This window comes from Strix uralensis, chromosome 18 (genome assembly GCF_047716275.1).
Source record: "Strix uralensis isolate ZFMK-TIS-50842 chromosome 18, bStrUra1, whole genome shotgun sequence".
NCBI classification, from domain to species: domain Eukaryota; kingdom Metazoa; phylum Chordata; class Aves; order Strigiformes; family Strigidae; genus Strix; species Strix uralensis.
Genome location: NC_133989.1, coordinates 17084419 through 17096690, shown reverse-complemented (window position 1 = coordinate 17096690; position 12272 = coordinate 17084419). Strand labels below are relative to the sequence as shown.

The 12272-nt window shown below is 40.2% G+C and overlaps 1 protein-coding gene across 6 annotated transcripts in view; it reads left to right on the top strand.

Annotated features, from left to right (window-relative positions):
• RALGAPB (Ral GTPase activating protein non-catalytic subunit beta) overlaps positions 1 to 12272 on the top strand; it is a 67086-nt gene that overhangs the window by 39248 nt on the left and 15566 nt on the right. For all 6 annotated transcript variants that reach the window (XM_074887827.1, XM_074887826.1, XM_074887828.1 and 3 more), the window contains 7 exons: positions 227 to 409; positions 3019 to 3170; positions 4845 to 5032; positions 7152 to 7258; positions 8881 to 9033; positions 9659 to 9868; positions 10858 to 11016. In XM_074887827.1, the coding sequence (XP_074743928.1) occupies positions 227 to 409; positions 3019 to 3170; positions 4845 to 5032; positions 7152 to 7258; positions 8881 to 9033; positions 9659 to 9868; positions 10858 to 11016 (1152 nt within the window). The remainder of the gene's footprint in view (positions 1 to 226; positions 410 to 3018; positions 3171 to 4844; positions 5033 to 7151; positions 7259 to 8880; positions 9034 to 9658; positions 9869 to 10857; positions 11017 to 12272) is intronic.

The following is a 12272-nucleotide window of genomic DNA, read 5'->3' as shown; positions in this document are numbered from 1 at the left end:
ATACAATGTGGGGGCACCTCAGTGCAGCATTTCTTTCCTTTAAGTTTCAATATCCTGAAATGCTGTTAAATACTTTTACCTACAGCTTTTAAGCTGTAATCATACAAGAGCTCAACCATTTATTCCTGTTTCTTAAAACTGCATTTAAAAAGGCTTTTAAAAACTATTTCTTCTCTGAAAGATTTTTGTGGAGGAATTTTCATCCTCTCCTGCTTGCTTTACCCAGGTGAAAGTGGCGGTGGATTCTTCTGATCGGAAGAGAGCTATTAGCTCAGTGTGCAGCTACATAGTGTACCAGTGCAGCCGCCCAGCCCCGCTCCACTCCCGGGACCTTCACTCCATGATAGTTGCGGCTTTCCAGTGCCTCTGTGTCTGGCTCACTGAGCACCCTGATATGCTGGATGAGAAGGTAAGAGTCTCTGATCTATATATTTTGAGCACTCCCACTTGTAATGCCTTTTGTGCCCCACCTGTTCTTGCTACTTTAAAATAATGTGGTTTTCTTAGTTTTCAACAGTATACTAGGAATTTCAAAACTAGCTTCTGTGCAAAATAGTTTTGAATTTTGATTTCTGCTCTTGATTCAGTAAGAATGTTTTTTGGCTTTAAAATTATCTTTCATACTTCTAAGAATGTCTTGATCGTTCCTCTTGCTTTGTGAAACTGGAAAAAGAGAGAAGAAATGAAAGCCTGAAAAAGCAGAAACTGAAAAGAGAAATATGGGAATTAATGGTGTATAGATATTGCATAGCTACCTGCTGCAGATAAACTCCACTGAAAGCCATATCTCTTAACATTTCTCAGCTCTCACCTGACTAAAGCATCTTCTAGACTTACTGGAATTCATTTGATGCTAATATTTTGATAATCAGAATTTGTTTCACCAAGAAAACTGTGTTCTAGAAACTGAGCAAGGCATAGCTCAATCCAAGATGGAATTTGCTTGGGAAGCTTGGAAGGAGCAGGAAGTGAAAGATGAATGTTTTCAACAGCCTTCTGTCCTGGGGTTTATGAAAAAGTAATTAAAAAATTTGCATATTTTCATTGATAGTCTCCCTGCAGAGACAGCTTGGTGATCTTACTATATTTGTATATAAAATCTGTATTAGTATGTGTTATGTAATATTTTAACAGAGTTCGGTATAGAACATATATTTCATATATATTTTTGTTTATATATTCTATAGCATATATATTTTTTTAATGAAAATTGAAAACCCACAAGCAGGACTTTAAAGATGTTTCCTGCATGCACTTTAGGCTACTGGCATGGTACTAGGTAACTAGGACAAGATGGTTTCCCTGGAGGTGGCACAGCATGGGTATATTCAGTTGTGTAATTCTTTATTTCATAGAATCTTAGAATCATTTAGGTTGGAGAAGACCTTTAAGATCATCAAATCCAACTGTAAACCTGACGCTGCCATGTCCTTCAGCACCACAGTCTACAGGTCTGCTGAATACCTCCAGGGATGGTGACTCAACCACTTCCCTGGGCAGCCTGTTCCAAGGCTTGACAACCCTTTCCATCAAGAAACTTTTCCTAATATTCAATTTAAACCTCCCCTGGCACAACTTGAGGCCATTTCCTCTTGTCCCATCACTTCTTACTTGGGAGAAGAGACCAACACCCTCCTTTCAGGGAGTTGTAGAGAGTGATGAGGTCTCCCCTCAGCCTCCTCTTCTCCAGACCAATCCCCCCAGTCCCCTCAGCTGCTCCTCATAAGACACGTACTCTAAACCTTCACCAGCTTTGTTGCTCTTCTTTGGACAAGCTCCAGCACCTTAATGTCGTTCTTGTAGTGAGAGGCCCAAAACTGAACACAGTACTCGAGGTGTGGCCTCACCAGTGCTGAGCACAGGGTGACAATCACTTCTCTTTCATTTAATTTCCTTTCACTGGGTTCTTTTTTAATTTTAGTTATCACTATGTATCAAGATAGTGTTACAGACTGTGTGCAGTATATACTGGACACTTAGTAGCTCATTCCTGAGTCATGGTAGTCAAGATGGGAACTTTCATGGCATTTGCAAGTATTAGAATTGCAATTTTCCAGGTGCCTCACCTTATATTTGCTTTGAATTTCACCTGTTATTTTACTAACCAACACTGTAAAATCCTCCTGTATTTCTTCATGGCCAGTCTCTGCATCTTGACACTGGTTAACTTTGCTCTGTCAGAAAGCTTTAATCTTAGTCTCTTTTTTTTTTGTCTACATCAATTGTGATTATAAGGAAGGACACCAGCCAAGACCTAGAACCCTGCCTGGTCTTGGGTGGTAAAAACTGACTGCTTACTTGTGTTCAGATTTTATCCAGTTACTTATTTGAGATCGCTTTCCTTGTTATTCTATAGCTCAAGCCATGACGTTTGAACCTTTGTTGTAGCAATGCAAATATCTGCAGCAGATGATTTTGTAATGAGCAACATTTGTGAGTCATACCTGGAGTTCTACTGAGCATTGGTCTCTACTGTAGTAGATTTGTTGAAGCTTTGCTGTGTACTTGTAGTATATTGTTACTGTTGTCTTGATGAATTAGATACCATGATATATTTTACTTATGAAAGCTGTTGGCAATTGAAAGACTCAGAAAAGGTTTTCTTGCAGTCTTCTAGATGAGTTTGTACTTAATGTGCGTATAACTTAACTAAAAGTTCTGCAGTCTCAGAAATGCATTTATTACCTCTTTAAATACATTTTTCAATTGCACTCTTAGTAGTCCTCTTGGTAATTTGGTACATATGTAATTGAATATATTCTGTTTATTTGTTCATTCAGACCACTTTCTACCATTAGAATACAAACATAAGTAGACATCTATAGATGGAGAAAGTATCATTCCTATAGCAAATGTGATCTTATTCCAACACTGTTATAATAATCTTCTGCCTTTATTTCTGAGCTCATATTAGCAGCAGTGCTGTATTTTAATTGATGGTATATCACTGTTTCACTGAAGTCTTGGAAACATTTAATGGAGTGCTTCTGCTTTAAGGTGGTTCCTCTTGTGTTTTAGGATTGTTTAAAAGAGGTACTGGAGATTGTGGAGCTGGGCATTTCAGGAAGTAAATCCAAAAACAGTGAACAAGAGGTCAAGTACAAAGGAGATAAGGAGCCAAACCCCGCATCCATGAGAGTGAAGGATGCTGCTGAAGCTACTTTAACGTGGTATGTAATTTGTCAGAGCATGTTTACTGTTTAGCATTGCCTTGTCTGAGAGTGTGTTAATTGGGAGTTCCCAGCTGGTGAGATCTGTGTGATGTAGCAAGAACATTTCAAAAGCCAGCCAGGAGCTCCTTCTGTTTTGCCCTTTGGGCAGGGTTGTCCTGTGCTCTGCCTTAGCTGTCTTCCCCCTCCCATTATAGGTGTTCAACAGAAAAAAGATCCCAGTGGTTGCTGTCCTCCCCTCCTGCCTGTTCTCTTCCTTGGGGAGGAAAACTCAAGTCCTCCTGTAGCCCCTGGTGTTCTGTTCTTGGCCAGTCCTCTCCACAGATAGCAGTTCCCTCTATCTCCCACTTGCTGACCCTGTCTTTCCATTCCCCCTTCTCCTTATCCTCAGCCTGACAAGATACACATTCCCCACACTGATTGGGAAACTGATAGACACTATCTCATGTGTAACGCAACGGGGAATGACACGTGCAGCAGGTGTAAGCTGGTGCAGGGTGGGATTTCAGTCTGCCCACCACGTTGGGCTCGCTTAATATATTTGAGAGGTTCTGCTGGAAATGCAGTAACAGTTAGTGTGTGGGTTGGAGGGGAAGCACGGAGAGGAAAATTGAGATTTATTCCAGAGAAGCTGAAAACCACTGTTTTACTGGATGAGCAGCATGATGCTAGACAGGGCGGATTGAGGATGGCTAGGATAAATATGTTTTACAAAAGGCAATAGCTGCTTTCTTTTTGTGCTCTGCTTCACAATAAGATTTTATAAACTTTTCTGTTAGTAAAAACATCTGTGTAATTTCCAAGGTCAAAACAACTGCGCACTGGAACTTGTAGACAAACATTTGTTACCTAAAACTGCTTCTTTTCATTTAGAGAGATGAAACTATCTGTTCTCAGAGTAAAGTGGAAAAGTGTGTGGGGAGGACTTCAATAAACTTACTTTTGGTCTGAGTGGTGGTGTTAAAAGTCCTGAGTTGGTTATGATCTTCAGTCTGGCACTGGACAGCTCTCATTATTGGTTCCTGCCGTAGAAATTTTCAGTTTCTAATAGTATTAGGTAGATCCTGCACAACTTCAGATGATTTCAAGTGGTACTTCCAGGAGCCTCCTGTGACCATGGCTCCAAGGAGGTTAGGCACTGTTGGACCACAACTAGAGGCTTTCTCCCAGGGAAGGTTACCATCTATGGTAGCTATGCTTGCATGATGCTGGGCCTTTCTTAAAGGGTTTTAAGTTAATGTAACCTGTACTTGAAGAAAGAAAAGACAATCATAACTAGTGCGTCTACCATGTCTGTCTTGTTTGTTGATATGAGAGGGCTAAGGTATGGATTATTATCTCCAGTCATCCATGATCTTAAAAAAATGAACATTAAAAAAACTGTGGAAGGGTACAGGTTTTTGCACTTTAAGACATATCTTAATATCTTTATAGCCTAGGTTATAAAAAAACCTCATTCTGTAGGTAGAGTATCCTTCCTTGTAGGTTTTCATGCATGTTTTTGTGGAGTTACTGGTTCTGTTTTAAAACAAGCTGATGGGAGAGGGCAGGCTTGCCCTGATAGGGTAAGTGCCATGTCAAGATAGAAATGAAGAATATGAGTGAAGGGCTGTGCTTGGGTGGAACAGTTCATCTTCTTAATCTGTCATCATTTAACTTTTTTCTCACTTGCAGTATTATGCAGTTACTTGGAGCATTTCCTTCTCCCAGTGGCCCTGCTTCTCCTTGCAGCTTGGTGAATGAAACCACTTTAATTAAATATTCTCGTCTACCGACCATAAACAAGCATAGCTTCCGTTACTTCGTTTTGGATAATAGTGTCATCCTGGCGATGTTGGAGCAGCCCCTAGGGAATGAACAGAGTAAGTTCATAGTTCCCATTTCCTTCTTCCTCTGGTCAAAACTCTCTGTATGGAGCTGCAAAACAAAGGCTCTTCATCAGGTGTCTCTTAGATTTCAGGAGCTTACCTGTTCTGTGGGTGTGTGATTGAGCAGAGTGTTGTTCTGAGATGAAGTGGTGGGAGTAACTTTAATGCCACAGATAGTCAAACATGTGCAAGCCCATCTAAATTGTTCATGCAGTTGTCTCTTTCACCCAGTTAAATCAGATACTTGCAGCCGACTGCCATTTCAATTATTGCTGACGGACAAAAGCAATAGTGTTACATTTTGAAAACATCCTTGGTCATAAAAAAATGAAAACACAGAGTATTCCTGTACTTGATATAGTGTGTCCCTTGATAGGGATAAGTATTCAAAAAATGGTTGATGTGACACCTTTATGCTTGCACAGTTTCTTTTGCTTGCTTTGGGTCTTTTGTTACTCAATGTTTCTGTGGCTGCTTTCAGCTCAAATGGTTTTAGCTGCTTAGGAGCTGTTATAACTTTGCTGTGCACCATCCTGTTCTATCGATGACACCTACTGTAAGGGAGAACTATCACAGGGTATTGGCTTTCACAGCTGAAGCTAACTCATTCAGCCTCATACTTTGACCAACAAGAATTTATATTTAAAAAATCTGGTATTAAATTACATGATGCTTTGAACTAACTGATCCCCCTGTAAGTCTTCATGTATGACCTAACAGAACAGATGAAAATTCTCTTATATGCTACCTCAATGTGTGTTAGATCTGCTGCTCTGTCACAGATATGGACAGGATGGAGTCTGGATACAAGTCTTGAAAACAGAAATTGCACAGAACTTCATGAACTAAGAGAAGTTGAGTGGTCCAGAGTGCTTCAAACTCATTGAGAATCACTAAATAGATCTTGCAGAAGTGGTGATGCTGGGAGCCATTGTGGCACATCCACCCACAGTCTGTGTTTGAGCAAGTGTGTTCCTGACTAGAATGGATTAGAGCACACTAGAACGGCTGAGCAGTTCTCATCGTTCCTCTGCCTCTGCTAAATGCATTACTGAGGAATCCTGTAAAGCTATTTGAATCTCAAATTAGATTATCTTTTCTTGCTGTGCATAACTTGCTTACAAATCTCCTTTGAATTACAAGATTAATTGCAGTAATGCACAAGTCTGTCAGATCACTTTTGAGGGAGGTTACTGAAGTGGGTGACTGTGGGGAGCTGGTTTGGTTTGTCTATGTGTGCTTATGTGGCTGTGTCACACTCTACTTCCCATGAAATAGTGGAGAAGGAATATATAATATAATATATACCTGCTAGGTACCTGATGGTGTCAGGTTGTGGTTTATGTGTACAAAAGAATAAATAATATTAAAAAGAATAGCTGTAAAGGTATGATGATCCCTCTTCTAAAGTGGCTAATATGGATGGGCTTTTAAGTCTTGAAGGAAGACTGAAATCCCTGTAACGTTAAAACCATCACTGTGCAAGTTGAAAGGCATCTCAGGAATCTGCAGTCTAACCTCCTGCTCCTAACAAGGTCAATACTGAATTCAGACCAGGGCAATGCAACCTGGCATTGTTCTTGAAGACCTATGAGGACAGCTTCTCTGTGTCCTTATTCCTTGTGGTGAAAAATTTTCCACGTTGTGAAGTCTGCCCCTGTCATAATTTGGCCATTATCTCTTGTCCTTCCACTGTTCTTACTGCTGCTATTTGTGTGGGACCTTTACAGAAAGTCATGGAAGGATCCTGGAAACTGTGTCTCCGTATGTCTCACCTAAACAGGCAGTGGCTGGACAATCTGATTTCATTTCCTGGAGATAATCTGGGGAGAAACAGTGATCTGCATGAATTTGAATGAAAGTTACTTTTAATGATGAAACTGAACTGGCAACTACTTGACAGACCACAAAGTAGACTAGTACTTCCCTGGTGCAGAGGGGAGGATTGCTTGTGTCTCACTAGGAGTTGTGCTCAGGGTCAGGGAGGAGTTAACCTTGAAAACAAAACCTCTGTCATCATGTCTGTGTTTCTTTCTGGTTAAATTATTGCACAGTGAACTGCTTGCAATTTATGATGATGTACTATTTTCTTCTTAACACATGTGCTTTGCAGATGACTCTTTCCCCTCTGTCACGGTTTTGATCCGTGGGACATCTGGAAGATTTGCATGGGCCCAGCAACTCTGTCTTTTACCAAGAGGAGCGAAAGCAAATCAAAAGGTCTCTATCAAAGCCCGTAAAGAAATCTTTAACTTAGAGATGTTCAGCAGAAATTCCACTAATGTGAGACAGCCCCACAGAGCTGGTGATTATACATTAAGGCTGAGCCACGGGGCCTTTAGCTGTAGGTAATGTGACACATCTCTGGTGACTCTTTATGACTTGTGATTAATATTAAATACAGGCTGTGAAATTACTGTTGCCTTCTAGACTTGTTTAAGGGGAGGGGGCAGTCTCCTTGTTTTTTTCTGAAAACATCTTCTGAGGTGATGGGACAATGGACAGTGTATTTAGTGTGTAGGCATGAGTGTTGGTGCTGATTTTAGGATGCCAGGCAAAGCCCTTGCAGCAGAGGGAGCGAAGTCTGGAGGTGTAGAATGAGATGCTGCAGAGAGAACAGTTAGTCAAGCTGCGAGGCCCAATGTTGCAAAGATGGCTGTAAACCTGCTGTAAAACAAATAATCCAGATGAGCTCTGGAATGGCTCTGGAGAGGAATAGTGGAGGAGAAATACCTCAATCTCATTTTACAGTAAAACTTCTAATTGCAGTTGTCTAGTGGAGCATGGCCTTCTGTTACCAAAATTTGTCTGTTTCTGAATTTCTCTAAATCTTCAAATTCTTCACATGCCCCTCAGTAAAATAAAGAAAATAATAATGCAGCGAAATGAGGGCTTGTCAGTCCAGCTGTGATGTTCACATGTAGATGAGTCTGGTCTCCACAAAGCAGGCTTTGGGAAGACCATCTGTGATGCCTTTGGAGCTGTGCTGTCACTGAAGCTGAGCCGTTTTGCTGAATAGTGTCAGTCCAACTGTGGTGCCTCCCACACCAAAGTAGTCAGGTCCTGACTGCTGACCTTCTTACCAGTTTTGAGGGAACTTTTCCAACTTAAAGGCATTCTGTAACTGTGATGTTAATGGTTTTGCCCTTTTGCAGTGTAATTGGTAGTAAATAAATTTATAAAGCAGCACTCAAAATGTAATTAAAGGTCTTGCTTGGACCTTATGCACCTGCAAACCTGCACCTACATCATTTGTTGCTTTCATTGGTAACATCAAGTTTTGAAGGAATTACTAATGATTTAGAGTACAATGTAGTAACAAGGTCAAAATTGCATTATGATACATCATGCAACACCTTTGATATTCTGGCAGTGCCTCTCACTCCTGACCCACAGCGTTGCTGCTGTTCTCGTCCAGGACTTCTCAGCTTGACTCCTCGTGATCGTCATAGTCAGCAGGGTTAAAATGGAGCCTTCTCAAACAGTTGGTAGCTTTCGCTCAGTCAGTTAAAATGGGCTGAAAATAGGATGTTGCCATGTAAACTTGCCAATTTTATTGAGATTTGCAGCTGCTAGAGGTTAGATGGTGAGCAGGGTTCATAGGTTCCAGGAGTCCAGCCACCAGAATGGGCAGATTTGTGTCTCTTAAAATGTACGGCCACAGTTTTAATACAAGTCTATTAGCTTAAAGTACTTTAATGTTTTTTTAATGATACCTCTCACTAATGGATTAGTGTACTTCTGGTGGTGAGGAGGGAGGGAACGTTTTCCATCTATTATAATAAAGTATTGTCTAGTGGCACAATGCCTTGAATGTAAAAACTATCCCCCTTTTATGTCAGACTTTTGTACCAGAACCTCGACCAGCTCCTAAAAATGATGTTGGATTGAAATACAGTGTGAAGCACCGCCCGTTTCCTGAAGAAGTGGACAAGATCCCCTTTGTGAAAGCTGACTTGAGCATTCCTGATTTACATGAAATTGTGAATGAGGAAGTAAGTAACTTAGTCTCTGCCTTAATTTTGTTCTTGGATTTTTTGTCTGTTTATGATTCATATACTAATGTGTTACTGCTTTACTCTTCACCTCGACTCATTTCGTATTAATGGAATAATAACCTCTGCAAGCTAATGATATCTGTGCAGTTCTCCAGGAAGATGAGAACGCCTTGGATGTGAGTCTTTGGGAGGCACTGCTCAGCATGTTTATTACAGATCCTAATATCCTGGTGTTACTAGGAAGCAATGACTTGCATTTTGTTGCTGCTTCTGGGGAAACGGAAGGGACTTTTTTGAGACCTGGAGAAAGGGGCTGTGTGTGTCAAATAGTTTAAAGTTTCACAGTGCCAAATGTGTTTTAGTTTCTGTTTGCTTAGAAGGGAGAAGCTGTAGCTGATACTGGATCTGTAAATTTGCAACAGCTCTCCCATGCAAACAGGGTGTTTGGGTGTTCACTCTGTAACATTGCAGTGCCTTGTTGACAGTGCTTTAGTAAACATCCTGGTGGTGGACTTGCAGCTGCTGCTGTACCTGTGACTTACAGCTTTTCTAAATGATGGGGCTGTTGTTAGTGGATCTTCGCGATCTCGGTGGAATCACCATTTCACACAATGTTTTTCAGCTCGAAGAGCGTCACGAGAAGCTGAGGAATGGCATGGCCCAGCAGATTGTCTTTGAGACTTCCATAGACCAGAAAAGTGAAGAGGAATGGCGGAAGAAGAGCTTTCCTGATCCGATCACGGAGTGTAAGCCCCCACCACCAGCACAGGAGTTCCAGACAGCACGCCTGTTCCTCTCTCACTTTGGGTTTCTCTCACTAGAGGCTTTGAAGGTGACCTGATACTTCTTAGTGTTGTGCAAATGCCCTCAGTACCTATATGGTCTGGCTTGGCAAAAGAAGAAAACTAAGTTTTGTTAGTGTAAGATCTTCTGTGTAATTCCAACTACTGTTAAGCTGTAGTCTAATCAAATGAAGTGATGGATTGCAGTCTTCCAGGATTGAGAGCGTGGTTGTGAAAGGCCATGCCTCAAGTTGAACATGCTCTGAGTAGGTTGCTGTATCTTTATTTTTGCAGTGGGTACATAAGCTATCACATTCACATGTTCATACTTGAAATCATTCCCTCGGCTTGAATTAGGTTTTGGGGTGGTGCTTTAAGAGTTTCTGAAATATGACAAGCTTAGAAGTTCTGCTCCAGAGATGATTGTGCTGAAGTGGTCTAATCATATATAAACACTAGGGAGTACATGTAGTTTGTAGAGTTTTCTTCTTAAAGTTAAAATGACAACAGTTTATAGAGATGATCCATATTCTTAACTTGAAATTTCGCATCTTATCTGCGGATTCTCCCTTTTATTTGTTTCATTTCCTTCTGGAAGACTGTCAACAAAAGTAGCCAATGCAGCTTTTGCAAAAATGATATCTAAAAGTGCTTAGTACTTATATTATTGGTATATAAGTTAACAAATATGAAACTACACATGTGACTCTGTACAGTTGTGATATTTTAAAAGTATCTGCTCCTTTTGTTGGGGTAGCTAGCACTCTTTTTTTTTTAAGGAAAATATTATGTCCATCTTGCTGGCAAAATAATGTCTTTAATGTAAGTAGAATGCAACAAACTGTCAAACTGTTATGCTTGCTGTTACTCGTTTACAGTAACAAGATTATTTTGCATCAGAAAATTGTGTGTGATTTTGCCCTTAAGAAAAAAGGAAAATTGTCTTTTTGTATTTTAATGAATTATTATTGAAGCCATAAAGACCTTTTCAGTTACGAAAGATGTTTTTCTAAGCTGTTGAACTCTGTCTGTTGGATAGGAACCTGCTAACAGTCGTCTACCTCCTCACCTGATTGCACTTGACTCTGCTCTTCCTGGGTTTTTTGATGACCTTGGCTACTTGGATTTACTACCATGTCGTCCTTTTGATACTGTTTTCATTTTCTACATGAAGGCAGGCCAGAAAACGAGCCAGGAGGTAAGTGAAAGTGTAGGGTGCCAACTACCCTATATTCCTTGTTTCTAGTAATCCTTAAGTGAACAAAGCATCACTGCTAATGACTGGAGTGGAGTATCAGAACCAGGAGTTCTGGGCTTTGTGTTTGTTTACAGTGTGAGCTCTAACAAGGCACTGTGTACTTTTTTTCATCTGTAGGTTGAAGTACATTACCCACATTTAGGATTGTTGTAACATCTTTTTAATATATATTATTTTATATATATATAAATGTTTTGGTTATATGTTCTGTCCTTATTATCCTTATTTGTAGGGTTCAAAGGTTCATATCAGAAATTAATTTCAGATTTGTTGGCTTAGCTTGCAGGAAGGGTTGCAGTTTGTTCCAGCAATGTGCAGTGTCCAGGTAGTCTAGTTTGATTCTAATGTTAAACACATGTAAAAGGAATGAAAAACTTTCTACAAGTAAGAAAGTGTTATTGCTTTGTAAGTCTTTACATTATACTATTTACATTCAAATGCAATTAGGTTAATCGGGTTAATTTGTGCAAATCTAAATTGTGACTTTTTTAGACTGTGACCTAGAAACTCACTAAGACGGCTTATGGGTTCATTAGAAAAGGTTGTTTCTGTAGCACCTTCTCATTCCACTCATAATTCTCGTAGTAAAGAGTAGAAATGTAGCTTCCATAATAAATTATTTTGCCATCTCCTCATGTTATGTGCGCGTGCAGTTGCCAGAACACTAACACCTTCTACTTCTGTGTGGAATGCTCTAATTCTTGAAACCAGGATCGTGCTGTTTGTGTGTTTTCAAGTTGAAGTTCAGAGTAGCCAGTACACAGTCTTTCCATCTCCAAAGTCATCTACGAAACAAGATATGCAAGGTTTGCCTTACAGCTGAAATGTGCTCTTGCTAAGCTTTTTTTCCCATCTGATGGTTATATGCACTTATGGATTTAGACAGATGAGATTTCTTAGTACTGCAGAACTTGCCAGCCTTTGGAAACAAAATTAACATGGGTTTTGCCATGTAGATGTAAGTAATTCTTGTATTTGGATGATTCTGGACATATTTAGACACAGTATAAAAGTGCCACTAGTGCTTTAAGATCCCCAGACATCTTGCTGTGATTCCGAAGCCTTTCAGGTTGTGCGAAGTCACAGTGGCAGTCAAGTGAATAACATACTCGTCTCCATGGACCTGAGCTGAGTGAGATACTGATACTGCTCCCATCTTTGCAAAGACCTGTGACTTCTGTCCTGTTTCATTATCA